The following is a 27907-nucleotide window of genomic DNA, read 5'->3' on the forward strand; positions in this document are numbered from 1 at the left end:
CAGCTTTGTTCTTTTTGCTTAGGATCATCTTGGCTATGCAGGCTCTTTTTTTGTTCCATATGAAATTTAAAGTCATTTTTTCCAATTCTGTGAAGAAAGTCAATGGTAGCTTGATGGAGATAGCATTGCATCTATAAATTACTTTGGGCAGTATGGTCATTTTCATGATATTGATTCTTATTATCCATGAGCATGGAATGTTCTTCCATTTGTTTGTGTCCTCTTTTATTTCGTTGAGCAGTGGTTTGTAGTTCTCCTTGAAGAGGTCCTTCACATCCCTTGTAAGTTGGATTCCTAGGTATTTTATTCTCTTTGTAGCAATTGTGAATGGGAGCTCACTCATGATTTGGCTCTCCGTTTGTCTGTTATTGTTGCATAGGAATGCTTGTGATTTTTGCACATTGATTTTGTATCCTGAGACTTTGCTGAAATTGCTCATTGGCTGAAGGAGATTTTGGGCTGAGACAATGGGGTTTTCTAAATATACAATCATGTCGTCTGCAAATAGAGGCTTGACTTCCTCTTTTCCTAATTGAATACCCTTTATTTCTTTCTCTTGCCTGATTGCCCTGGCCAGAACTTCCAATGCCATGTTGAATAGGAGTGGTGAGACAGGGCATCCTTGTCTTGTGCCAGTTTTCAAAGGGAAGAGCATCATTTTCTTTACAGCTGAGCTGACTTAGTCTTAACCTCCATCCAACGTGAAAGCAGAATATTTTTGACCTTCTGCAGGTCCTACTGAGGATGCTTTGGAGGACCTGCAGAGGGTCAATAATTGTTCTGGGTGCCGCTGGTCACCTGGAGCTCCAGGCAGATACCCCAAGGCCACATGTACCCCATTCCTGACTTTCTCCCAGCCTCTTTTCTGGGCTCTTACAAGTCTTCATTGGTTTGCTTTGCCCCAGGCATCGGTACAGGCCCTTCCTTCGGTTCTGCAAGCACCATTCATACAAGGATGGCGCATGTCATTGTGGACTCCCATGGCCAGATGAAACCACAGAGCAATTAAGACAGAAAAGTGAAGCAACACTAAGGCCAAATCGTACTCTTCCAGGTCCACTGCTCTTCCTTTTTGGAATGGCCCCCTGCGGGTCATCTCCCCACCAGCCCATGGGCTGCAGGATCGCTGGAGTCTGTTTGCCTCCCGAGTCAGCAATCCCTTGAGAATATTCTCTCATCAGAATCCAGGGCATTCCTACTGTTTTTTGGAGCCCGACAAAAGGAAGCAAAGAGGAAATGAGGAGGATACTAGGGTTTGAGGAGATGCTCCTGCCTTTGAGGAAGAGAGCTTTGACATCCTTACTGTATGGCAAGTGTGATTCAGGGAACAGTAGCTGTAGCAACACAGAGGAGCTTGTTAGAAATGCTAATTCTTGGGGCCCAGCCCAGGCATACTAATTTATAATTTGGATACTAATAATAACCCCAGGTAATTTGTGTGCACCAGAAAGCCTGAGAAGCTCTGCTTCTTAGGTACCTGCCCTGCCTCTGCATGATGTGGCTTCAAGCCAGGCTCTCCCAAAACACAATGAGGGCCTTGTCCAAGGGCAGAGTTCAGCATCCCCTCCAGAATAAGAACAGGTGCAATGGATTTAAAATAGTATGTAGGCCGGGCGCAGTGGCTCATGCCTGTAATCCCAGCACTTTGGGAGGCCAAGGCAGGCGGATCACCTGAGGTCAGGGGTTCAAGACCAGCCTAGCCAACATGGTGAAACCCCATCTCTAATAAAAATAGAAAAAAAATTAGCCAGGCATGATGGCACATGCCTGTAGTCCCAGCTACTCAGGAGGCTGAGGCAGGAGACTGTCTTGAACCCAGGAGGCAGAGGTGGCAGTGGGCTGAGACAGTACCACTGTACTCCAGGCTGGGCAACAGAGCAAGACTCCATCTCAAAAATAAATAAATAAATAAATAAATAAAGTATGTATTTTTATTTGTCCTATACTTGGACTTTATAGGTTACCAAGTGCTTTTCTATACATTGTTCATTCATTTATTTTTTCCTTTATTCCACAAATATTGAAAGAGTGATTTTATGTGCCAGGCATGATCCTAGGCACTGGGCATCCAGCAACGAGCAAAACAAATAATGCTCCCACTCTCAGGGTGACACTGTCTCTGCAGTTTTGGGACAGTGGCCTTAATGGAAGGGAGCAGGGCCTACATTACAGGGGTCTGCAAACTTTTTCTGTAATAGGCCAAATAATAAGTGCTTCAGACTTTGATGGCCACATATGATCTCTGTCTCCTCTTCTCCCCCCACTCCTCTTCGTCTTTCTTCTTTTCTTCCCTCTTCCTCATAATCTTTTAAAAATGTATGAAGCTTAGCTTGTGAAATATATAAAAGCTGTCTGTTTTGGGGCTGGGTTTGGCCAGTGGCCTAGTTAGCCGACCCCTGGACAATCTCCTTAAGCAGCTGTGAAGTGATCAGATGCATATGGAGTCCAGAATAGTGAACACATTATAGCTTCCAGCCTATGCATTGCCCCCAGAGGTTTGAAATGCAAGTTAATTTCATTGCTTCCATCCCACCTCTCAACTCCATCCTGCCCTACTTGAAATTGCAGGGAACCCCTTCCCGATTGAAATCTTCTCTTTCTTCTCTCTGGGAAGCAGAGTCCCATGCACTCGTTATCAATCTGGGGGGAGGACTCCCAACACGTCCCCAACACTGTGCACCTGCCTCGCTCCTCAGAGAGGACTTTAAACATCTTGCTAATTTCTGTTTAGTTTCCTGGATCTGGGAGGAGGGTTTACACAAACCCAGTTGCTAGAGTATGAGTTTGATGTGACAGAATACTATGCAAGCCACGCAAACCAACTTCATTACAGATATAGGCAGCAAGAATCAACAGAAGCCTAGGATCCGTGATGAACCAGTCCCCCAAGGCTCAGGAAAGCTGCCTGGGCAGATGGAGTCTCATTTGCATGTGCCTCACTTTGCACCACAGCTAAGGGGCCTCAAAAAACACCCCTCCCTGGGTTTTACACCCCGGAAGTCACTTGGATGGCAGAAAACAAGTTTTAGGAGGAATGAAGACAAAGCTCAGATTGTTCCTGATATTTTCTCCTTGTCTCAGGGCACTCACTGCATTCTTAGCACATTCTACAGTTAACCTGAGAGCTAAGAGCTGGAGGAAGGAGAGCGGGGCCGGCCAAGGCCATCTGGGGATTGCTTTCCTGTACTCTGCATTCCCCACTGCACCTTGATCCTGCTACACCCTGCCTCCTTTCCCCATACCTCCCAGTAGGTGTGGAAAATTCCCTAGGCAGAACACGTACTGGCTAACGAATATTTTGACATTGCCATGGCTGACTGTCTCCTCTCTTTGTATAGCTTGTATAGCTCCCATCTCTGATAATGTTGAAAAAAATCTCTGCTCTCGTTTTTTTTTTGTTTTTTTTTTTGAGATAGGGACTCACTCTGTAGCCCAAGCTGGAGTGCAGTGGTGCAGTCTCACCTCATTTGCAGCTTCAACATCCTGGGCTCAAGTGATCCTCCCACCTCAGCCTCCAGAGTAGTTGGGATTACAGGTGCACCACCACGCCCAGCTAATTTTTGTAATTTTTTGCAGAGACATGGTTTCACCATGTTGCCCAGGCTGGTCTCAGTCACCTGGGCTCAATTGATCCACCCACCTTGGCCTCTCAAAGTGCTGGGACTACAGGCATGAGCCACCTTGCCCAGCCTCTGCCCCTTCTTTTATCCTAAGTTTTCTTACCAAGCTTTGGTCTGTGTCAACCTCCAGGAAGGGGAGTTAGGAAGGAGGAAAAAGCTTCCTATGTCTAATCATGTGATTTGCAAACATACCCCTAGCTGTTAAATGCAGGAGCTGTTGGAGCTTAGGGAAGACCAATCCAATGCCAAATCCAGACTCTCAGCACCATCCCCTGCTCCTTTAAAAATGAAGGAAGGCATTTCCATTCTTGAACACAGGAGAGAAAATGACACTTTCACAGGCTTTAGGGTTGATGCCTTTTTAAGGCTTTGGTTGTCTGTGGATCTGTGTAGGGAAAGATTTTCTTTACTGATTGGGGTCTCAGCTGAATGGCAGCTTTGTCCACATCAGTCACCACCCTCTCCTTTGACTGTGGATGGGTATGGTCCTCTGACTTAAAATGGACACAGGGGGTCAGCCTATGGTGAGATTGAAAGTTCATTCTGGCTTTTGGGAGGTCGGGGCCAGGGGTTCCAGGGGACTATTTCTTTTCTTTTCTTTCTTTTGTTTTTTTTGAGATGGAGTCTCACTCTGTTGCCCAGGCTGGAGTGCAGTGGCATGATCTCAGTTCGCTGCAATCTCTACTTCCTGGGTTCAAGCAATTCTCCTGCCTCAGCCTCCCAAGTGGCTGGGATTACAGGTGACTGCCACCACACCTGGCTAATTTTTGTATTTTTGGTAGAGACAAGGTTTCACTATATTGGCCAGGCTGATCTCAAACTTTTGACCTCAGGTAATCCGCCCACCTCAGCCTCTCAAAGAGCTGGAATTACAGGCTTGAGCCAGCAGGACTGGCCTCCAGGAGACTATTTCTAAAGGTCAGGGAATCTGGTGGAATGCAGGAGTGGAGATGGCAGAGGTAGGGGTGGCATTGGCCTTTGGGACCTGTGTGAGTGTGGCTGTAGTGCCTGTCTCAAAAGTGAAGAGACTAAAGATTCACATCGAATGCTCAGCCTGGGACCTGGGACAAGTGGATGCTTATAGTCCAAGGAATAGTGACTCTCACTGTCCCTGGATTGGAGTCATCTTGGTACTCACAGTGTCCATCAGACACTGGAATTCTGCAAGCTCGATCACTGTGATGCTGCTTGTGGTCTTCACAGCTATTGCCTTTGTGGTGCCACTCTTGATTCCTAAATGCTGACTTGGTGCAGTGGGCTAAGGAACACCCTAGGAAATGGGTTGTATCCACACATGGGCTGGGACTGCAGATAGGGAAGAGTGTGCTTCTGGGGCATAACCAGAGGGACCAGCAGGAGCCCAGGCACAAGCATGCCCATCTGCGTGGGAAGGTGAGGCAGAGAGAAACCAATGCTGGTGCCTTCCAGAGAGGCAGAGGCCATCCAAAGAGTGTCACCCACCAGGGCTTCTTTTGCAACATGGCTTTGCCACATCTACTTGCTGGGTGACTTTAGGGCCATTACTTTACCTCTCTGAACCTCTTTTGTCAACCGTAGCTCCTTTAAGAATTCTTAGGAGGCTGGGCTCAGTGGCTCACGCCGGTAATCCTAGCACTTTGGGAGGTTGAGGAAGGTGGATCACCTGAGGTCAAGAGTTTGAGACCAGCCTGGCCAACATGGTGAAACCTTGTCTCTACTAAAAATACAAAAATTAGCCCTGTGTGGTGGTGGGTGACTGTAATCCCAGCTACTCGGGAGGCTGAGGCAGGAGAATTCCTTGAACTCAGAAGACAGAAGTTTCAGTGAGCCGAGATTGCGCCATTGCGCTCCAGCCTGGGCAACAGAGCAAAAACTCCATCTCAAAAAAAAAAAAAAAAGAATTCTTAGGAAGAAGAAATAGATACTGACTGACACCAGCAGATCCAGAGAACCCTGGAAGGCCCCGCCTTCTCTGTGGAAGGCCAGAGGACTCTGGTCTCTGTTAGAAAAGAATGGAGTCAATAGCCTATTTTTGCCCGACACCCATGCTGCTCTCTGGCTGGGTTTGTGCTGGCCTGGTTTGGTGGCTGCTGGGGGAGATACTGGCTGCAGATTTGAGGCAGGATTTGCAAATTTCCTTCAGCACAGCCAGGCCTTTGGCTGTGTCCCTGTATGGATAAGAGGTGCCTGCAGAGGGTTTGGCCAGAGCAGGGAGAACTCCTGACTCTGTTTTGAGGGCTGCTGAGTCATCCATTCCTCCTTGGTGTTGGGTCAGTTCTCCCTCTGGGAGGGAGTGGCTGCTGTAGCTTGCCATCCCCGGCTTCCATTTCAGAACTGCTGCACGCTGCATGCTGCATCTCAGAGTTCTGGCAAACCAGGCCAGCCCCCACCCCTTACTGCCTAGACAACCTCACACATGTCCTAATTGCTCTGAGCCTCAGTGCCTTTTCTGTACATGAAATGAGACAGAAATATCCTGCTCACTCTCTCGTTCATTTATTCCTTCAGCTAGTCCATCCATTTTTTAAAACATTAATAATCTACTATGAGAGCAATTACTCTGCTGGATTCTAAGGTTCTAACGTTCTGGTCATTTTACAAATGTGTCCACAAATGTCTGATACCACTTCCTTGAAGAGATAGAGCTTAATTACCTCCCCTCACATTGGACTGGACTTAGTGACTTCCTTCCAAGGCAGAAGGGGTGGGGTGTCATTTCTGAGATTGGGTTATAAAAAGACTGATGCTTCTGGCCAGGTGTGGTGGCTCAGACCTGTAATCTCAGCACTTTGGGAGGCCAAGGCGGGCAGATCACGAGGTCAGGAGATCGAGACCATCCTGGCTAACACAGTGAAACCCCGTCTCTACTAAAAATACAAAAAATTAGCCAGGCGTGGTGGCAGGTGCCTGTAGTCCCAGCTACTCAGGAGGATGAGGCAGGAGAATGGCGTGAACCCGGGAGGCAGAGCCTGCAGTGAGCTGAGATCACGCCACTGCACTCCACCCTGGGCGACAGAGTGAGACTCTGTCTCGAAAAAAAAAAAAAAAAAAAGACTACTGCTTCTGCCATGGGTTCTCTCTCTGTGTCCCTCTCTCTCTGTCCCTCACTCTCTCTGTCTTTCTTTTTTCCCCTCTCTTTTGTGCTTTCTCTCTTTTGTCTCTCTCTTGGTCCTGGACATTAAACAACCATCTGTGTCTCTGTCTCTATCTCTCTCTCCGTCTTTCTCTTTTTTTCTCTCTCTCTTTTGTGCTTTCTCTCTATATCCTCTCTTGGTCCTGGACACTAAACAAACAAACCTCTGTCTCTCTCTCTCTCTCTCTCTCTCTCTCTCTCTCTAAGTCACATTTGAGCATCCCTGTGAGTAGCCCACATAAGGAGGAACCGAGACCTTCTACAAACAGCCTCATGAGTGAGCCTTCTGGGATTGCCCTGGCCAACAGCTTGACAGCAGGCTCAAGAGAGACCTCGAGCTGGAACCACCCACCTTAGCCCCTCCTGGATTCCTGACCCTCAGGAATTCCATGAGATAATCATGGGCTATTTACTCTGTAGCAGTAGATGACTAACACATTCCACAGCTCCCGTCCTCTTGACTCTCAAGAATCATAGGAAGCAGGTAAGGAGGGAAATTTGAGGGCGACATAAGAAAACCGGTCAATCTCATAATACTGTGCCACATGGCTGATGCCTTACTACCTTCCTCCGCCTTCCTTGTACTTAAGCAAATCTGCCTCTCCTTCCCTCACTCCCGGATGCCCAGTAACATAGATGATGGCCATCTTAGCTGCTCTGTTCTTTATGCTTAAGAGCACGTGGAATCCACATGAACACCCACTGAGGCGGGTCCCATTACTCCCTCAATTTTAGATATGAGGAAACGGAAGTACAGGGAGGCGAAGCTCATTCCCCAGGCCTCACCGCCACTGCTGATAAGTGCCAAGCTGAGCCAGGATTCTGAACCAGGCAGGTTGGCTTCGACGTCCACCCTCGTTCCTTCCATTCAAACACAGCTCCACTCTCAGCTGACCTGTGCCCAGCCTGGCCATGAAGACACGGTGACCCCAGAGATAAGGAGACACCCTCTGAGGTTGCCCAGCTGGGGAAGGTGGAGGCCTCCTGACTCCTCTGGCAGTCCTCTGTGCCAGTCCTGGAAGGAGCCTGGGTTTTGCATCAGAAATAACGGGCTTGCGTCCTGGCAGTGTGGATGATCAATCGTGCTTCTCTCCTCACCAGGACACAGATAGGCTTCTGATTTTAGGGTCGAGGGGTCGTGCCTGCTGCGTTTTACCTGTGGCTCTGTCTTTATCAGAGGCCTTTGGTAACTAACATTTTGACCTGGGATTTTGACACAGGGGCCTCCTTGGCACCTGTCCTTAGCTACCCTCACATGGAGCATTGCACCCCTTCACTTCCTCGCTTGCTCTTTTCCTCCTCCCCCTGCTCTTCACAGTCATTCAGCAAGCAGGAAGTGAGTGGGTGGTGCCTCTTCTCCCGGCTTAGCCTCCACCTCCCCTCGGGGCCCCCAGTGTGGGGCTGGGTATCCCCCTCCACATCCCTTCTCCCCACCTCTGCTGCCCATGTGGGTCCCAGCCTGTCTGGCTGCACCCTCAGTGACCTCTGAGCTGGTCCTCACTTCCACCTTCACCCCACCAGACTGTTTTCTACGTGGCCACCAGGATATCCTTAAGAATGTGTGTCCTTCAGGTCATTGGCCAGTCTGAAGCACCCCTACTGGTCTCCCAGTACCCTGAGGCCCAACCCCATCGTCCCCTGGTCCAGAAGACCCCCCTTTCTGGACTGGCTCCACCAAACTCTGCAGCTGGGATGCCCAGGAGCAAAGTTCTCTAGAGCTGGACTCTCCCTGCAGAGCTCGCCTTTGGCCAGGGGAGGGAGAGGAACTCTGGGAAAACCTGCAGTAGAAAAGCCTCTTTGTTTCTCCCAGGCCTCCTGACACAGGTTGCAACTTCCCAAACAAAACTGTGTGAGTCAGCTCCTCTGCAGTGAACAAGGCGACCTCACAGAATGTTCTGTCTCAGGCTTCAGTTTGATGCAATCATGGATAAGTCAATACTTTGTTATACTCCCGGCCCTCATATTATGTAGCAGGAAGCCTCCCAGGGTCCTTCCTTGTGGCCCTGACCCTCTTCTGACCCAAGCCCCAATCCCACTGCCAGTGCAGTGCCTGGCCTTTCCTGCTGTCCCTGGGACTTCCCGCATCTCTGCAGGGAAGGCTGTTGGCTTCTGGCCATCAGAGCAGCTGCTTCTCAATCATCCCTGTTCCCAACAGGTAGAATTGTCAGATTTAGCAAACAAAAATACCTCACAATTCATAGGGCATGGGTACTTGTGCTAAAAAGTTACTCATTATCTGGAATTCCCACTTCAGTGGGTGTATATGGCCAGCACTTCCCCGCCTGTGGGGCATGCCCAGCGCTTGTGTGTGGAAGGGGTCCCAAGCTCAAGGACTTACAGAGTCCTAGGCAGCAGCTGAAGATGTGTAGAGTCTGAGATATCAATGTGGGGACGAGCATGGGGAACTCACCTGGGCGTGTGTGCTTGTTACCTGGTGAGTGCTCTGCAGTGATTGGAGGAATGGCTACTTACAGAGCTAGGAGCCTCTGGGCCTGTTCTAGGAGGAGTCTGAGGACCACTCTCAGGCCTGAAAGCTAGGTGGGTGGCACCGCAGGGAGCAGGGGGAGTAGGGGAGTTCCTGGGGCCTGAGCGTCCGGGTCACAGTGCACTGAACAGGACAGTCCTGCCCTCTCTTGCACTGTAGGTGGCGAAGCACCAAAAATCTGTGTGCCTTTGAATCCCAAGGGGGAGCTTAAAGACTCTGTGTCAAATATTCTGATTTCTCCTGATTTATCTGATCAGGGCCAGGAATACGTATTTTTAACAAGCTCCTCAAGTAACATTAATCAGAGTTTGAGAAACAGTGCTATAGGGAGGTCGCAGGTCATAGTTTTTTTTTGTTTTTTTTTTATTTTGCCTGGTCTCCCCTGAGCCTTCAACAACCCGGTAACCTCGGCCTCATTACATTCATTCCCCCTGCGTGGCCCGAAAGGTGGTCACATGTTTGTCTGCTTGTGATCACCCAGCTTAGGATACCCGGCAGCAGAGACTCCACCCACTCTCCACCCCCACAGCCTTGTACCTTCACATTTGTGAAGGATCAAGATAAGGATCGTTTACCTTGATTATCCTGATCAGATCCACACGCTTCAGAGCACCCCCTCTGGGAGAGGCTGGGAGAGAAACGGAGGCTTCTGCTTAGTGGAGACACCGCTCTGGGGGTCCCGACTCAGATTCTTCCTCTGTCCTTCGGGGACAACAGGGACCACCTCAGTGGGACACTGAGAGGGTTAAACGGGGTCACGCAGGGAAAGTGCCCGCCCTCTCCCCACCCCAGCAGGCAATGGGTGCTCAGCTCAGCACAACCGGAGGCGGTAGCTGTGTTAGCCACCCAGAAGCCACAGTGCTCCAGGAGGCTGTGTGTGCACAGATGTGTGAGTAGCGATCCAGACGTGTGCGGGAGCAGCTGGTTAACTGCACTCTGCATGTCTACGTAAAAAGTCACCACCAGGAAGGGCGTATGGATGCCCATACTAGGTTCTCCTGGGAGTCAAAAGTGTCTTCCGTCTTGTGTCTGTGGCTCCTGTGTCTGTTGTCACCTTAGAGCCCTTTACTCCCACCAAGGTGGTCTTGGAGAAGGGTGGCAGAGAAAGATCAGGTACTGTGGACCTGCTCTGAGGAAGCTGGAGAGGACCGGGGATGTCACCTGCTTCCTGTCCCCCAGCCCCTGCCCCAGGTGCCTCTCAGTTCACCTCTGCATTAACTCAGCCAAAGTGCAGTGTCAGACACACAGGACACAGCCTCCAAGTGCTTCCCGTTATTATTACTGTTACTCCCGTCTCAGCACCCTACTCAGTGTCCTTGTGGCCAAGGAAGGGATGGGCCTCCCATCCCACCTTCTCTTTCCCTCCCCAGCTGCTGCCACAGGCACCGTCTCTCAATTTCTTGCACAGCACTCGCCTTTTCCCACTTCTGAGACTCACAGTGTCTACACCTGCTTGTCCCTCAGAACTCAACTTCAGTGGCACCACCTCAGGGAGACTCTCAGGGCTCTGGCTGCGGAAGGTCCTCCTGATTGTCTCTCTTAGTGCCCCGTTTTCTTCCTTAACTGATCTCTTGCTTCTGCCTTTGCAATTCCCAGCCCCACTCATGTGCCCTCCCTTAATTGGTTGTTTTTCCTTTTGAAACATTTTTTTAAAAAAAGGGTGCAGCAAACCACCATGGTACACGTATACCTACGTAACAAACCTGCACATTCTGTGCCTGTACCCCAGAACTTAAAGTATAATTAAAAAAACTATTTCAAAACAGTTTTGGATTTACAGAAAAGTTATAAAAACAATACAGAGAGGTCCCGTATACGCTCTCCCTGCTTCCCCTAACGTAAATGTGGACATCTCACGTGACCACAGCATGTTCCTCAGAACTGGGAAGTGGACATTGGCACAGCCTGGACTTACTTGGGTTTCACTAGCTCTCCCACTAATGTCCTTTTCTGTCCCAGGATTCTACATTGCATTTAGTCGTCATGTCTGCTTAGTTTCCTCCGGCCAATGACGATTTCCCAGGGTTTCCTTGCCTTTCATGACCTCAACACTTTTAAGTAGGAGTGGTGAGGTATTTTGCCAAATGTCCCTGAACTTGGGATTGGCTGTTCTTGTGGTTAGACTGAGGTTCTGGGTTTGGGGGAAGATCCCACCAAGAAGAGGCAGCCTGCTAATGATGCCATATCGAAGAGAATAAGATGTCAGCACTGCTCACAGCTGGCGCTGCCAACCTTGATCCCTTGGCCAAGGAGGTGTCTGCCAGGTCTTTTGGCTGAGATGTCACCATGCTCCACTTTCTGTGCTCCATTTAGATGACAGCCTCATTCCACAGTATTTGTCATCAAGTGACATGTAATCCATTTTACTTTTCTGTTTTATTCTTCATTTTTTTCATTATGTTATCTTGCCACATTACAATGTCTCCTCTACAAGGGCAGGGATTTTTGTTTTCTTCATTTTTCTTCAGCACTTGGAACAGTGCCAGGCACACAGTGGCCATTCAGTGAATATCTGTGGATGGATGAATTGTTGTCATCACAGTTTGTAGTTCTGTTTATTTGTTTACCTGGTTATTGCTGGGGTCAGTGTCTGCCAGGCTCACTCTTATCATTGCGCTTGCACTAGCTCTATGCCTGGATTCCTACTAGGCACCCCAGGAACAGCCTTTGGATGGATGAGCTAAGTAAGCCCCACAGTCAAGGGTAGGCTGGGCATGGCTGCTCATTGTGGTGGGAAGTTCTTCGCCTGAAGACCGAGGTCATTTTTTTAAAAAATCTGAGTCTCTGTAGGGAGAGGTGGGAGAAGGAGTCCTGGGCCCTAACCTTGTATTACTTCTCTGCATTCTGATTACAGCTCACAAGAGGAGGTTTTAGAATCCATGTGGCTAGAGAAGAAAACAATGGTGGGCTTTCTAAGAACAAGAATGATCTTGGCAAGAGCTGCAAAAATTCAAAGGGCAGAGAGGGGCTGAGTGTGGCCTCTGCTGCAAGTCATTGATGCGTTTCATGCATTGAAGCATCGTACTGAGGGTCATTGCAGCCTGTTTAACTCAGCATTTCCTTCTTCTTTTTCGTTTTTGCAGCCTGTTCAACTCAATTGTCACATGTTCCTGGGTGCACAAAATGATAGAGGAGTTCAGAGAAAGATCGACAGAAAGAGAGAAAGAATGAACTTCTGAGAGGTCAGGACGTTTTTTGCACAAAGGAGGACACCGAGTTGGCTTTGAAGCATGAAAAGGACCTCCCAGACAGTGGATGTGGGAACAGGTGTGGGACTTCCAGGCAGACAGACCGACTGGAGACGAGTGTGATGTGATGAGCCATGGAGCGTAGGGGATGTCACGGGACATCAGTCTGGATGGATGGCTGTTCCTGGGGTGTCCACTAGGAACCAGGCATGGCACTAGTGCAGCTGTAATGATAAGAGTGAACCTGGCTGAGTTTCATCCTCTCAAAATTCATACACCGAAGTCCTAACCCTCAATATTTCAAAATGTGACTGTATTTGGGGATAGAGCCTTTAAAGAGGTTATTAAGTTAGAATGAGGTCATTGGGGGGACCTAATCCTATAAGACTGGTGGAGATGAGGAGAGGACAGGAAGTTAGAACTCAGGCACATGCAGGGGAGGACCATGTGAAGACGTAGGGAGAGGACAGCCACCTGCAAACCAAGTGGAGAGGACTCAGGGAAACCAGCCCTGCACATGCCTTGATCTCAGGTTCAAGCTCCAGAATCAAGCTTGAATCAATTTCAGCAATGCTAGCAAATCAATTTCAGCAAATCTACTGCAGCCTCCCAGACGAGGACACTTTGTTTTGGCAGCCCCAGCAAATTAATACAGTGGCTGTGAATGAGGGTCCTGAGGGGAGTAGTCAGGCCCATATGTGACAGTGACCTGATTTTACCCTGTAGGTGAGCTCATTCCATGGGAGGGCCTGGTGGGTGTTGGAGAAGCAGCTGTGGATAGAGGTGAGCGTCCTGGGAGCGCTGCGTGGAGGCATCTACTCATGTGCAGACAGGAGGGCGAGGGAGAGAAAGGGCCCAGGGGACACTTGGAGTGTGGCATGGATGACCAAACTACCCTGAAATTGGGATGAAAGAAATCAGACAAAACATTGGCCTCTCATTCAGGATCTCTGTCACTGAACTGCTGGCACAGCCACCTCCCTCCTCCTTGTCTCCTTCACATGCCCTGTGCAGGCCCAGACTGAAGTTCTGTGGGGACCCCTACACTCCATGGCTCACCACATCACACTCATCTCCAGCCAGTCCCTCTGCCTGGAGGTCTCACTCCTTTCCCACATCTGCTAGGTGAAGTCCTTCTCACGCTCCAAAGCCATCTTAGTGTCCCCTCATCCACGAAAACCTGACTTCTCAGAGGTTCATGCTCTCTCTCTGTCCATCTCTCTCTGAGCTGCTCTACCATTTTGTGCACCCAGGCTCATGTGACAATTGAGTTAAACAGCCTGCGATGACCCCCAGCACAGTGCTTCAATGTGTGACACGCAGCAGAGACCACAGTGAGCCCACCCCTGACCCCTCACACAGGAGCTGCTTTGTGACTGTTTGCTGAGTAAAGTTTGGACAGTGCTGGACCTTGGCCTTCTGTGTGAGACACAGACAGGGCTTCCCTGTGACCTTGGACTGGCTGGGTAAACTCCAGAGAAATATTTGCCAAGACAGGCAAGGCATGATGCAAGGGAAAGCACATAGGAGTGCATGACCCCATGACGGGGCCTCATCATAAAGAGCCACCCTGAGCCCACAGCACAATTGCAGAGAAATGTCTGAGTCTGGTTGCTGCCATCTGCCCTGCCACCAGCCTGCACGTGTGCCATCTGGGCTCTCAGACCCTGGGCCCTCACTGTCACCAGCTGTGGGACCCTGGGAAAGGACTTATGTTATTGGCTGTAAAATGGGAACAATAATAGAACTTGCTGGGTTGTCAAGGGATGGGTGATATCACAAGTGCAAAGCGTATGGCATGGGCTGGTGCATGGTGGGGGCTCAGTACTTTGGGGGATGGACAAGGCTTGGGGTCCTGACCTTGTTACCTCTAGTAGGCACTCATCTCTGATACAGTCCAGACTCTAGAATCAGAGGGTGGGGCACAGCCTCATGGAAGCATGCTTAGAACATGCAGGATGGGGTGAGCAGGCGCACAGAGAATCAGACTTGGGTGCAGTGAAGGACTCACTCGTCCATTCATTCCATTCTTGAGTATCTGATCCTCTTCATTCGGCAGATGAGGAAACACATGGTGCCTGGTGAAGGGAGGGGGGGAACTTACCTGGCTCACGGGGGAGCTGGTGCCTGAGATGCCCCTGAATGAAGTTTCTGCTCCTGGTCTTCTCTCCTCCACAGCACAGAGCACAGGACTGAGTGTAGGGCTCTTGGCCACACTCCCCTCGCCAAATTCTGGCTGCACCACTTCGAAGATATGTGACTGGGTAAGCCACCTAACCACTTCAAGCCTTGCCTTTCCCATCTGTGAAGTGGGGATAATAGTAGTGCCTTTCTTCATGGGAGTCTTATGAGGGGCAAATGTGACCATCCAGGTGAAGGGCCAGGCACCTGGCCTGGAGCATGGTAAGCTATCAGTGTCACCATTCCCAGAGCTGCCTCCATAAAGAGAGTTATAACCAGTGTTTGCAAAATGCTTTATTGTTAATGCCAAAATAAAATTCAAAAAGTTAGTCATTGGCACCTGCAACTGATACTCTACTATTTGCAAAAGGCTTCCCTTCTTCCACTCCCACCCAGGCCCATAAGATTATAACTATATCCACAAAATGATATAGTCAATCATTAAATAGTCCATTTCCACCTTGATATCCAGATGTTTTTCTTAAAGGATGAATGGCACTTGAGTGTATTGAAATCAACCATGATTGACAGGGCACACCCCAGCCTTTCTATATGATTTCAGGAGTTCTTGGATCACAGCAAGAATCTGATCCTTGTATACAGAGGGAAACTGAGGTCCAGAGAGGGAAAGTGTTGTCCCAATGTCACACAGCACATTAGGACCGAAACTGTAGCCCCATTTCAGACTCCCATTCCAATATTTTTCCCATGCAGGATGAACCGACAGTTGTTGTTGCTGATAGATGGGGGACCAGCCTTGGACCTGTGCTTCCTGGTGGCCCTCATCCACTGGAACAACCCTCCTACTGAGCTTTGTGGCACTGAGCTGTGCATCAAGGGCCTGGACTCTGGACTTCTCTTTGCCACTACCATGCTGGTGAACTTGAGCAAGTCATCCAGCCTCTCTGGATCTCAGTGCTAATCTTCACTGATGAATAGTGAGGGCAAGATTGAATGTTCTCCAAATTTCCCCAAGGCACCTGTATCTTGCAGTTGTGTGGGTGGAAGCAATCATCATAGAGTAATATTATTTGTAATACCTCATTAGTCAACTAAACCTGTGTAAATCACTGGCTACCAGCATACAGATGGGCCATAGCGTAGCCCCCTTCCTCTCCCACCCTGAGGCCTGTAGATTTCAGAAGAAGCCCCAACTCAGGGGCGGTTCACTTTGCCAAGGAAGAGGATATTGTTATCCACAATGAACATCAGAAAGGGCCTGTTGAACACTATCCTCTGAGAGTTCAGGCGGGCCGACCTGAACGTGAAGATTGTCCCCGTGGCTGCCGCTGCTCTGGTTCCCGACTCGTCCACCTCCACCACAGCTTTGTGCACCATCTGCAGGGGAGACACCAGGCATTACCAGGCCACCAAGGGTGGGTGAAGCCATCATAGCAAACGGCAAAACTTCTGCCTATGGGCATCACCCTCTAAGTATCTGTTCAACTAAGCCATGGAGCAAGAAGGAAATGGAACAATGGAGCAGCTACTCTGCCCCAGGCACTGTGCTGGGGGGTGAATTTGCATGTGTCTGTCATTGAATTCTCATGACATCTTGGAGCAAGGCGTAATTCTTCAATTTTATAGAACAGAGAAAGGAGGCTCAGAGAGTCAAGTATTTTTTGGAGATCACATAGCTAGGAAGTGCCTTCTTAGTTTTGATTGTTTAAAACAGGACTCCTTAACTCAAGGAAGAGTGGTGGATATGGCTTCCCATTACATGAAGGATAAGACACAAAGTGAAACTTTCACTTCTTGGGGGAAAAGAGAGGGAGATGGAGAGAATAGAATAGAATGGAATGGAATGGAATGGAATGGAATGGAATGGAACAGAACAGAACAGAACAGAACAGAACAGAACAGAACAGAACAGAACAGAATAGAACAGAACAGAATAAAGGAGTGGAGTGCAGTGGAGTGGACTGCAATGGAATGGAGTGGAGGGGAGGGGAGTGGAATAGAATAGTAGAGAGTGGAGTGGAGTTGACTGGAATGGAATAGAATGGAATAGAATAGAATAGAATAGAATAGAATAGAATAGAATAGAATAGAATAGGAGTGAAGCGGAGTGGAGTGGAGTGGTGGAGTGGAATGGAGTGGAGTTGACTGGAATGGAATAGAATGGAATAGAATAGCATAGAATAGAATAGAATAGAAGAATAGAATAGAAAGGAGTGGAGCGGAGTGGAGTGGAGTGGTGGAGTGGAATGGAGTGGAGTGGAAGGGTGGAGTGGAAGAATGGAGTGGAAGAGTGGAGTGGAGCAGTGGAGTGGAGGAGTGGAATGGAGGAGTGGAGTGGAAGAATGGAGTGGAGGAGTGGAGTGGAGGAGTGGAGTGAAGTGGAACGGAATAGAATAGAATGGACTAGAGTGGGATGGAATGGAATGGAGTGGAGGAGTGGAATGGAGTGGAGGCATGGAGTGGAGGATTGGAGTGGAGGAGTGGAGTGGAATGGAATAGAGTGAACTGGAATGGAGTGGAGGAGTGGAGTGGAGGAGTAGAGAAGTGGAGTGTAGTGGAATGGAATAGAATAGAATGGAGTGGAGTGGAATGGAATGGGATGGAAGGGAATGGAGTGGAGTGGAATGGAATAGAGTGAACTGGAGTGGAGTGGAGTGGAGGAGGGGAATGAGTGGAGGAGTGGAGGAGTGGAGTGGAGTGGAATGGAATAGAATAGAATGGAATAGAGTGGAATGGAATGGGATGGAATGGAATGAAATGGAGTGGAGGAGTGGAGTGGAATGGAATAGAGTGAACTGGAGTGGAGTGGAGGAATGGAGTGGAGGAGTAGAGAAGTGGAGTGTAGTGGAATGGAACAGAATAGAATGGAGGAGAGTGGAACGGAATGGGATGGAATGGAATGGAGTGGAGTGGAGTGGTGTGGAATGGAATAGAGTGAACTGGAGTGAAGTCGAGTGGAGTGCAGTGGAATGGAATAGAGTGAACTGGACTGGAGTGGAGTGGAGTGGAGGAGTGGAGTGGAGGAGAGGAGTGGAGGAGTGGAGTGGAGGAGAGGAGTGGAAGAGTGGAGTGGAGTGGAGGAGTGGAGTGGAGGAGAGGAGTGGAGGAGTGGAGTGGAGGAGAGGAGTGGAAGAGTGGAGTGGAGGAGTGGAGTGGAGTGGAGGAGTGGAGTGGAGTGGAGGAGTGGAGGAGTGGAGTGGAGGAGTGGAGGAGTGGAGTAAAGTGGAGGGGAGGAGTGGAGTGGAGGTGTGGAGTGGAGGAGTAGAGTGTAGTGGACGAGAGGAGTGGAGGAGTGGAGTGGAGTGGAATGGAATAGAGTGAATTGGAGTGGAGTGGAATGGAGTGGAGTGGAATGGAATGGAATGAAATGGGGTAGAGTAGAATAGAAAGAATAGAATAGAATAGAATAGAATAGAATAGAATAGAATAGAATAGAATAGAATAGAATAGAATAGAATAGAATAGAATAGATCTTGGGAAGCAGATGCATAGGAGCTTCTGAACCCACCTCAGACACCTGGATATTTGAGTGGTTGCTGATGCCAGACAGATCAGCATAGGACGTGAAGACGTTACTGATCCCCAGCTTGGGGAGGACTTTCTCCAGCTGATAGGAGCCCTCAATGGAGAATTTGGGAAGGTAAAGCTCCAGCTGCCTGGAAAGGGAAAAGGAGCTTTCTTAGACTGTTCTGGGGCATTGGCACACTGAGCCTCACCCCTTGGCTTCATAATGCACTGGATTCTTAGTTTTGATGGTTTAAAAAAGGGCTCCTTAACCCAAGGAACAATGGTGGTTATGGCTCCTCTGGCCTCTTTTCTAGGACGAGCCTCCTCTTGCTCTGGACTTGGACGTGGGCTGCCCCAGAGGTCTCTGCCCACTCTGGCACCACCCTAAGGAGCCCAGTTTCCAGCCCTTTTCCCTCCATCTGGGCTAGGCCCCCAGGACCTGGATGTCACAGGATGCCTCTGGGCTTGGAGGCAGCTCCTTGGCTGGGCGAGTCCTTCCCACCAGTCCTGTGTGGCCCTGGTAGGGCGTGTGTGTCTCCCTGGGGCCTGTGTGGGGTTAGGCTGGCCCTGGGGTAGTCTGAAAGTACCTCTTTCTGAACATCTTAAGCCACTTCCTCAGCGTTTTCTCGCTCAGTCCATTCTCCACCTGCTGCATTTTTCCCTCACTGGGGAGAATGAACAAAGCCGTGGCATTGCCTTGGTAGGGGATGCCCACCACCCTGCAGGAGAGGTTCCGGTCCAGGAGGTAGTGATACAGATCCTCGCGGCTCATCATGGGTACCCGCACCACAGTCTCCGAGGTCACGTAGAAGTCTTGCTCTTGGGTGCCTTTGTGGTTGAAGCTTGTCTCCCACTTAGCTAAAGATGAAAAAAAGGGAAAAATGAAAAAGAATTTTGTGTCAGAATTAGAAATTCTCAGCTGCAAATAAAAGGAGGGAAGACAGTAAAGACAGCCAGCAGAGACCATCTTTATAGCAGCCTCAGAGCAGTGACTGTTGAACCTCTTGAATATCAAGGAAAGTCTCTTTATAACATTGGGCACATTCTTGGACTTTTCGTGGGACTTTTCCTTCCACATTTGCAAAACAAGGAGGTTGGTTTTCACATCTTCAGAGGCCCTGGACCCCTGATGTTCTCTGATTGTCTAACGTTTTACTCAAGACCAAATATTCAAGTGAAGAGGGTGAAAAATGTGGCTGGCTGTGAATGCTGCCTGATATCTGGGTGAGCTTCTCTGTTTGCACTTTCCTCCCAATATTTTGATTTAAGTTTTAGAGATAAGTTAGTACGGATCCTGGAAATGAATGTTTTCTCCCGTTGGGAAGTCTTCAATGACCCTTCTCTGACCTTCCTATGGGAACTTCTGAACAAAACACTACAAGTGATTGTTTCCAACTTCTTTTTATTTTATTTTCTTTTTTTTAATCTTTTTTTTTTTTTTTTTTTGAGATGGAGTCTCACTCTGTCACCCAGGCTGGAGTGCAGTGGTGTGATTTTGGCTCACTACAGCCCCCACCTCTCAGGTTCCAGTGATTCTCCTGCCTCAGCCTCCCAAGTAGCTGGAATTACAGGTGCCCGCCACCATGCCTGGCTAATTTCTGTATTTTTTTAGTAGAGACGGGGTTTCACTACGTTGGCCAGGCTGGTCTCAAACTTCTGACCTCAGGTGATCTGCCCATCTTGGCCTCCTAAAGTGTTGAGATTATAGGCCCTACACCTGGCCTGTTTCCAACTTCTTAATCGTTATCAAAGGAAGACCCCATTCAATACCGTCCTTAGCTTATTTCCCAGCTGTCCTCAGCAATCTGGTGTAATGGGGACCACCCTGCACCAGGGGATAGGAAATCTCAGAGTCCAAGTTCGACACTCACTGCTGTGGTCTCAATGTTTGTGTCCCCACATTGTTCATACGTTGAAACCTAACCCCCAAGGTGGTGGTATTAGGACAGGGGGGCCTTTGGGAGTTGATTAGGTCATGGGGGTGGAGCTGTCATGAACAGGATCGGTGTCCTTACAAAAGAGACCACAGAGAGCTGCCTTGCTCCTTCCAGCAAGGATATACTAAGAAGCCACTGTCTATGAACCAAGGAATGGGCACTGCATCTGCCAGTGCCTTGATCCTGGACTTCTCAGCCTCCAGAACTATGAGAAATATATGTTTGTTGTTGCTAAGCCACCCAGTTTACAGTATTTTGTTATAGCCACCCAAATGGCCAAAGATACTCATGATCTGTGACCACAGGAAGGGGAGGTGTTAACAATTTACCTTCCTTCGCAACCCTTCCCACCCTCTCCTCTCCTCTCTTCTCCTCTCTATCCACTCTTGCTCTCCTCAGGGTCAGCACCTGGCAGGAGCTGCAGAGGCAAGCAGGAATGCTTACAAGCAGTGTCGGGGAGATAAACAGAGGTCAGCTCTTGCTGAGGAGTCAGGAGGAGGCATTTCAGAGGAACAAGCATTTGTCTGAGGGAGTCTTGGCCTCTATGAGGGCAGAGGGACCAGGATCTGGGGGATACGGGAGACTGAGAAATGCCCTCTAAGCCCTTCTGGGGTCCGTGTCTTGCCCTGAGTGGCTAAGGTGTTGGTGTCTTTGCTATGGTGGCCACAGTGGGTTCATGCTTCAGAGCCTTATGAAAGCTGGGGCTTCAGATGTCCCCAGGCGCCCAAAGACAGCAACCAGCTCTTCCTCCATGGAGGAAACAGCATCTCAGCTCACTAATCCCATCCACAGCGAGAAGGCATTCATCTTACCTTCTCTCGCTGCTTGTTTACTTAATTTTTCTCAACAGGCACCCGAAAGAACTTAATCTACTCCCCGTCCTTTATGTATGTGAGGGAATTGAGTATTCTTTAGACAAAAGCAGCAGAAAAGCCAGAGAAAGTGCAGGTTTGGGCCCAAGGGCCTTACCTTTAAAGAAGATGTAATTCACCATAATCACGACCGCATTGCTATCGAGGTTCTTAAGCAAGTCCATAATCTTGCCCTTCGTTTGCTTTGCCACATAATCATTGATCTGCTTCAGGGCCCCCGCAGAGTCCCTAAAGTTGGTGGGGAAAGTGTCTGCCAGGTACAGCGTCTTCATGGCACTCATGAAGGTGTCCTGCACATCCACCACCAAGTCGGTGAAAAGGGCGTTGCCCAGGCTCAGCTGGAAGCCATCTCTGGGCTGGTTGAGCTCCTGAAGGAGCTGCTGAAAGCCTCTGTGCAGCTCCTCCTCTGAGCTTTTCTGGAGGTTGAGGCCCAGGCCCTCCAGGATCTGCATCTTTGTGCTGGACCCAGCCGCCAGGGAGAGCATGGCCAGGCTCATGGAGATGCTCACAGGGGAGAAGAAGATGTTCTGGCTGGGGGCAGCGGAAGCCAAGGCCCTGTAGAGGTCGAAGGTAAAGTCCCTTCTGCTGCTGGGGGCCACCGTGGCACCTACATGGAGGTCCTTGACTCTCTTCTTCATCTCTCGGGGGTGGTGGCGGTGAAGGGAGGCACCCTGAGGGCTGAGAAGCACCAGGCACAAGAGGAGGAAGAGCTGCATGGCGGTTGTTCTTTGTTCTGAAAGGGAAAGAAGGTGTCCTCAGAGAGGGGTGGGGCTGGTCCAGGTGCTGACTTTCCAGAGATGTCCCCACCCAATACTCAACGGGTAGGTTTGGTCCATTCAGCTTCAAAGAGAAGGGATGGCACCCCCGAGACTGGGGATGAGGGTTCACACAGGGTGGCAGTGGCTCGAGGACAAAGATTTAGGGATGATGGGGAGAGGAAGGAGGGAGAGCAGGTGCAGACCCAAGGCAGGGGTCTGGCTGCCAGGGCAGGAACCCTCTCTGCCCATCCACATCAAGGGACACATTTTGGAGGATGGGATACGGAGGGAGAGGGTTCCCCCTGCTTTGCTCTGTGTCATCAGCATCTCGAGGTTACCAGGGAACTAAGCTGCTTCCATGTGAGCTTCTGGCCTTCACTCTGGTGTCCTGGTTTGGCACATGGCAGGGCCCTGTGGTCCTTCTATGAACTCAGACCAGCTACATGCCTGGGGCTGTCAGCACTGCTGGCCTTGCCCTGTTCATTCAGCAAACGCTGAGTGAGCGTCCACCCTGGGGTAGGCAGGATACCAGGATGCCTACTGTCCCCTTCTCCTTCTCCCAGGGGCTGCTCCACGCCACCCTTGTCCCACAGAGAGACACCTTTCCCTCCTAAAGCAATCTGCCTGCCCTCTTCATGTGAGCATCCCCACCGTCCTCCTGTTCTGGGCTGAATTGTGCCCCCCAAAATGCATATGCTGAGGTCCTAACATTCAATACCCCAGAATGTGACTATATTTGGAGATAGGGCTTTTAAAGAGGGGATTGAGTTAGAATGAGGTCACTAGAGTGGTCCCCAACCCAATACGACTATGTCCTTACACAAAAATTAAAAAGAGGAGATCAGGATAGACACACATACAGAAGGAAGACCGGGTGAAGACAGAGAGAAGGCAGCCACCTGTGAGCCAAGGAGAGGGGCCTTGGAAGGAACAAATCCTGCTGGTGCCATAATCTCAGACTTCCAGCTTCCAGAGTTGTAAAGAAAGAAATTTCTGTTGTTGAAGCCCCCTAGCCTGTGGGACTTTGCGACGGCAGCCCATGCAGGCAAAGACATCTTTTCATCTTCCAGATGAGGAGGCACTCATCTTTGTCTCTAGCGATTCTCAGGGGGGCCTTTGTGGGGTCTCCCATCACTCCTGACGTGGCCTTCGCCTTCAGTCTTCCTCTTCCTCTCTCCACTTCACCGAGGAGCTGTTCCTGTGCCCATGCCTCCCCATCTGGCTACGGGTAGAAGTCTTGCCTCCTCCCTCTGCAGTAGGAAACAGCCCAGGCTCTGAAGCCACTGCCTGGGTTCAAATCTCAGCCCTGCCGTGTCCTTGTAGTGTGATTTTGGGCAAGTCAGTTACACCTTGAGCCACTGCTCCATAGCTGTAAGATAGTGATAATAACAGCACCTACACCACGGTGTGCTTGGGGGCACGTGCTATGGAAGTGTGAGCAGTAGGCATGGCAGTTTCTAGCAAAAGCCCCATCTGAGGCCCCCATATTCTCAACTGTACCATAGGGTACATGCTACACACACACACACACACACACACACGTGTGAGCCTGGCAGCACCTGGGCTGGCTAATTACCAGGTGCAGAGGGCCTGCCTGGTTTCTGATGTGAGCTTTGCCCTGTGTGTCGCCTTGGAGGGAATCCCTTTCTGCTGTGCTCTCTCCATGGGTAAAATGTCATCAGGGCTCCCAGATCCCCACCAGGCAGGGGCAGCCTGTCACAGCATCCCATGACCCAATTAAAACCAAACTCCAAAGGGCCCCAAACAGGTGGGTGGGAAATCACTTGCAGAGTGGCCGTGGGGTTCAGCAGTGGAGAGAGAATGGTCTCAGGAATTGGGCAAGCTTGGACTGCAGGCCTGTCTTTAAGTGAAGCTGAATAGCTCCAGCAGGTCACCCTTGCCAGCCCAGCCTCCAAATTGTGCCCTGAGCTCCCTCTGAGAAGTGGGCTCATGTAGAAGTTTCTGCCTGCAGAACCGAACCCGGCACCGAACCCAGCAGCCACAGCAGTTGGGCACATTGCCCGCACCCTCTTTCAGGCACCGTGCCAACTCCTTCAGCCCCGCACCACCCAGAAAGGTACATCTTGCAGCTCTATTTTACAGATGGGTAATCCGAGGTTCAGAGAGATGGAGTTGCTTGCTAACATTGGCAAAGCTTGGACTCGGACCCGGTTATCACTCTGACTCTGCAGAGTCCTGCCTCCTCTGTTCCTGTGCTGCATCTTCCTGATTTTGAAATCCCTGACTTAGTAGCCACCAACAATAGCCCTAGTCTGCAGATAATGAGCGAGCAGAGTCTGGGCTCCCCCCTACTGGCACTCCCTGCCTGTTCCCACCGTGGCACTTGCCTGGAGAGCTTTGAAGGACATGGGTGGGTGGTTTAATCTCTGGCTCCTCTAAATGAGTCTATTTTACAGCACAATATGGTCCCTCCTGCCAAGTGTTGGAACCAGCCATATATGGAGATGCTGCTAAAGAAACAATGTGGCTCGCCCCCCCGCAGGGTCACACTGAGCTGATAATTTCGAGAACAGCTTCAGAAGTAGGGGAGTTTCCTTCTTGGATAGAGCCCAGGGGCAGCTGACCAGAGAGTCTCAGTGAGGCCCTGGCCTCCATTCTCCCATCTATGCAGCTACTAGGTCACCCTGGGCCAAGCCTCAGCCCCTCTGGGCCTCAGTTTCTTCATCTGCAGTCTGCCATGTGCTGAGGACACCCCCTCAAGACCCCGCCCCTTGCCAAGTGCTAGAGATCCAATGGGGAGGAGCTGCTTCTCCAGGTGTGCACTGAGTCTCCCCCAGGGTCTGTCTGGAGAGGGCCCCAGGTTCACTTAGGCTCTCCTGGGCTAAACGTTTGAGACCCAGAAATCTTGCTCCCTCTGGGCCCACTCTTTCTATTTTTCAGTAAAACCCCTAATTATTAAAGACCTACTAGACACTCCATAAATATTACTATATTTAACCTTCACCAAAAGTAAGCTCTCTATTTTACAGAGTTTTCCAAAAGTAAACTCACTCTATTTTACAGATTGAATAGACTGAGGCTAAGTGAAATGGAATAGCTTGTTCCAGCTACTGAGTTATGGAACCAGAATTAAAATCCAGGTTCCTCTGACTCGTGCACAGCCTGTCTCTGAGTGGCTCTGAGGAGTGATATCTCATTCCTCCTCAACCTCACCCCCTGGAATTCCCAGGCAGTTCACCTGTATTAGCTCATTTATACTTCTTCACAACAACATAGAGTCAGTATCATTATCCCAACAGTGCAGAAGAAGAAACAGAGGGTCAGAGAGGTCACTCCAAGAGGCAGTGGAGTCCTCAGTGCTTGTTTTACATTTCTTAGTTTCAAACCCAGGGTTTGCCATCGCACTCTTGGTGGGCCTCTGGTGGAAATATATGGCTTTGACAGAGACAGGTGAAGCCCCGGGAGCCTCCCATCCCCCAGACCAGCCTCCACTGAGTGCCTGGAAAGCCTGGTTGGGCTGCCCCTCTCCTGGTCCCTGGCTTTAGTGTTTCTGCAGAGGGAAGAGAGAGGATCAGTCAAGTTCATCTGTCATCTCAGGCCAAGGTGAATTGAGGTGGCAGGTGGTGGGGATGTGATGGGTCAGTCTTCCTGCTGGCCCCCCACCATCCATGAAACCCAAATCTGCTGACTGATATTTCCCGTGTTGGTCAATGAAGTCCTGCCCAGTTCCACCCTGGACTCAGCTGTGGGAATTGTGTTAGTGAGGAGGGTCTGTCCAATATCTTCTAATTACAAAAAGGGATGTGAGGCTTGGAGCCCAGGCAGGGATGAGAGACAAAGTCACAGCTTCCTCTAGATCCTTAAAGACCCAGGAACAGAACTTCCCAGAAGAAGTAATCTTGACTTCCTGTTCCACTCCAGCCCATCAGCAAGGCTTGTCAGTTCTATCTCCAAAACAGGTCTTAAAGCTGCCGCCTCTCCCTGGCTTTCTCACTGCCCCCAATGGAAGCTCCCACCGTCTCCCCCTGGGCTACCCCAGTAACTTCCTTTCTTTGCCCTGCAAGGCTTTCTATATACAGCATATAAAATAATCTCCTTCAATCATAAATATGGTCACAGCGCTTCCTCGCCTAAAAAACTCATGGCCAACTCCTGCGTTTCAGATAAATGCTAACTTTGATTTGTGCTCTAACCCACTAGGGCTCCTGTGACCTGGCTGGACCTGGCCTGGACCTGCTTTGCCCTGGGTCACGTGATACCCCCAGGATCACTCTTCTTTTCCCAGTTTCTCAAACACAGCAAGTTCTGTCCTAACTCTGGGCCTTTGCATAACTTCCCTCTCTACTGGAACCCTCCCCTGACCTTTCTCACTGAGGCCAACCTCTGCACAGGCTGCAGGCCTTTGCTTAAATGTCACTTCTTTGCAATACCTTATCACACTGGACCTTTTCCCCTTCCACGGCTATTCTCTGGAACGATCCCTTGACTGTTTCTCTCAAAGCTCTTTCAATTACACATGTGCCTTTCCAGATGCATTTGTCATTGACATTTTTCATTCAGGCCTCTCTCTCCATGGGACCCTCATTTGTGCTGCTCTCACCTTTAAGAGCTTGCAGTCATGGGAGATGCTCCATAAACCTTTGTAGAATGAATGGATGAATGAACTGACCCCTGTCTCCTTCTCTGTAATTCAGAGACATGAGACTGCAAGCTGGACACTGAGCAGTGGAAAAAGCCAGGCTGGCCACCCAGAGCTGAGCTCTCCCGACCTCGGGGCTCACTTGCCAGGTGACCTTGAACAACTCCCTCCCTGTCTCTCAGCTCTGGCTTCCTTTTATTTCTTCATTAAAACCACTTGATTGAGACATGACTGCTACTCATAAAGTTGCACATATTTAATGTCTACAACCTGACAAGTTTGAAGATGAGTCTACATCTGTCACTTATCATCACCGTCAGCACCATGAACACGTCCATCACCTCCAGGCATCTGCCGCCTGGATTCTTCACGCTTCGGTTTCCTGATCTATGAGTAAAGACACTGGCCCAAGGAAGCAGTTTCCCCTTTTATTGCTGCCTATCTGGCCAGAAGCCCTACCTTCAGAAAAACTAAAAATTCTGCTTACTTTATTTCTACATTTTGTTCATTTAACAAACTGCCAAATGGTTACTGTCTCTCATGAGCAGCTGCCATGACCGGCCTGGGTGGCAGCCTCCAGGCAAGATGCCCTTATCTCAGGGAAGCAGATAATATTGGATCATTGTTCCTGATTTCTAAAGGCCCAAGACTCCAGGCACAGAAAACAACAGAAGCTGCCACTTACTGAACACCCCCTATCCAGCCGACATTTTGTCGCCATGGCCTTATTTCAGGGTCTCTCAACCTTGATCCTGTTGACCTTTTGAACAGGATGATGCTTTGTGATCTTGTCCTGGGCATAGTGGGATCATCGGCAGCATCGCTGGCCTCTAGATGCCACTAACCCCCACCCCCCTTCCAGTTGTGGCAACCAAATGTGTCTGCAGACATGGCCAGATGTGCTGAGTGAGAGCACCCGCTGTATTTAATCTTCGGTCACACCATCCAGAGGGTATAATTATTTCCATCTTACCTATGAGGAAACAGAGGCTCTGCCAGAGTTAGTGTGGAGCATAAGGTCACAGAGCTCGGGGGACCCACTCACCTCTGCTGCCTTGGATACCTGAAACTGCAGAGATGAGACTCCTTCAGAGCTTTGCAGCCCCCAAACCCCAAAACTCTAGAGTCCATCCTCTCCTCGCCTCACATGCCCTCAAGCCCTCGGGACCTCCCGTTGCGGCATTGGTACTTACTGTGTCCCATAGCTGAGCGTGCACACAGTGGAGGTGGCAGTCTCTTGGGCTCAGGAAAGGGCAGAGGGCTGGCTGGATTGCAGCCAGCGTTTGTCACTGACCACAGCCGGCCCTGTCTCCACCCCTCCCTGGCCCCGCCCCAGGACAACCCTTTCCTTTCCTGGCAGGTTTCCAGCCAGCAGGCCTGCCTGCAGATGCAGCTGCCTGATCCAGAGTCTTTGACCACGATGCCCACTCGCTGCCCCCCAAGCCTTACGCCACCAGCCGGGCCATCATTTGCCTGGAATGGCATGGGCACTCCTGAGAGACAAGACCAAAGAGCCTGCCCATTGTTGGCATTCCAGAGACAGGGAAAATGACAGCTCTTGCAAACCCTCTCTTTTTCCAGGCTCTATTTCTTGGTTTTCTGCAGCTAATTTCTTGTAGATTAGGAGGGGGGCATATGCTTGAGCCTGAGAGCTCCCCACAGGCCTGCTATGCTGACTGGGTCATA

At 50.0% G+C, this 27907-nt stretch overlaps 2 protein-coding genes across 3 annotated transcripts in view; both read right to left on the reverse strand.

The window, feature by feature from the left end:
• Nucleotides 1-15923, reverse strand: part of SERPINA3 (serpin family A member 3) — a 31833-nt gene extending 15910 nt beyond the window's left edge. The window contains exons 1-3 of the mRNA XM_030803733.1: nt 15845-15923; nt 11133-11729; nt 9793-9914 (exon numbers count right to left, since the gene is read on the reverse strand). The gene's annotated coding sequence lies outside the window, so the exon portion shown is untranslated. The remainder of the gene's footprint in view (nt 1-9792; nt 9915-11132; nt 11730-15844) is intronic.
• Nucleotides 14861-27500, reverse strand: SERPINA5 (serpin family A member 5). 2 transcript variants are annotated; one of them, XM_003260927.4, is made up of 6 exons: nt 27415-27480; nt 27195-27290; nt 20961-21596; nt 18642-18912; nt 18056-18203; nt 14861-15924 (listed from the first exon to the last, which is right to left on the reverse strand). In XM_003260927.4, the coding sequence occupies exons 3-6, from the start codon at nt 21577-21579 to the stop codon at nt 15742-15744; spliced, it is 1221 nt and encodes a 406-aa protein (XP_003260975.1). In that variant the 5' UTR covers nt 21580-21596; nt 27195-27290; nt 27415-27480; the 3' UTR covers nt 14861-15741. The 2 variants fall into 2 exon arrangements, with proteins under 2 accessions (XP_003260975.1, XP_030659596.1); XM_030803736.1 differs by lacking the exon at nt 27195-27290 and having other exon boundaries at nt 27415-27500.
• Between the last annotated feature and the right edge of the window lie 407 nt (nt 27501-27907).

The sequence above is a fragment of the Nomascus leucogenys genome, chromosome 22a (assembly GCF_006542625.1).
Source record: "Nomascus leucogenys isolate Asia chromosome 22a, Asia_NLE_v1, whole genome shotgun sequence".
In the NCBI taxonomy this organism is placed as follows: Eukaryota; Metazoa; Chordata; class Mammalia; order Primates; family Hylobatidae; genus Nomascus; species Nomascus leucogenys.

Bases quoted from the DNA above. Each gene is read 5' to 3' on its own strand.
- SERPINA5 (XM_030803736.1), bottom strand. The intron at 18,913-20,960 runs GTAAGGCCCTTG...TTTCATCTTTAG, and splicing joins GAATTACATCTTCTTTAAAG to CTAAGTGGGAGACAAGCTTC. The intron at 15,925-18,055 runs GTGGGTTCAGAA...TCTCCCCTGCAG, and splicing joins CAAATATCCAGGTGTCTGAG to ATGGTGCACAAAGCTGTGGT.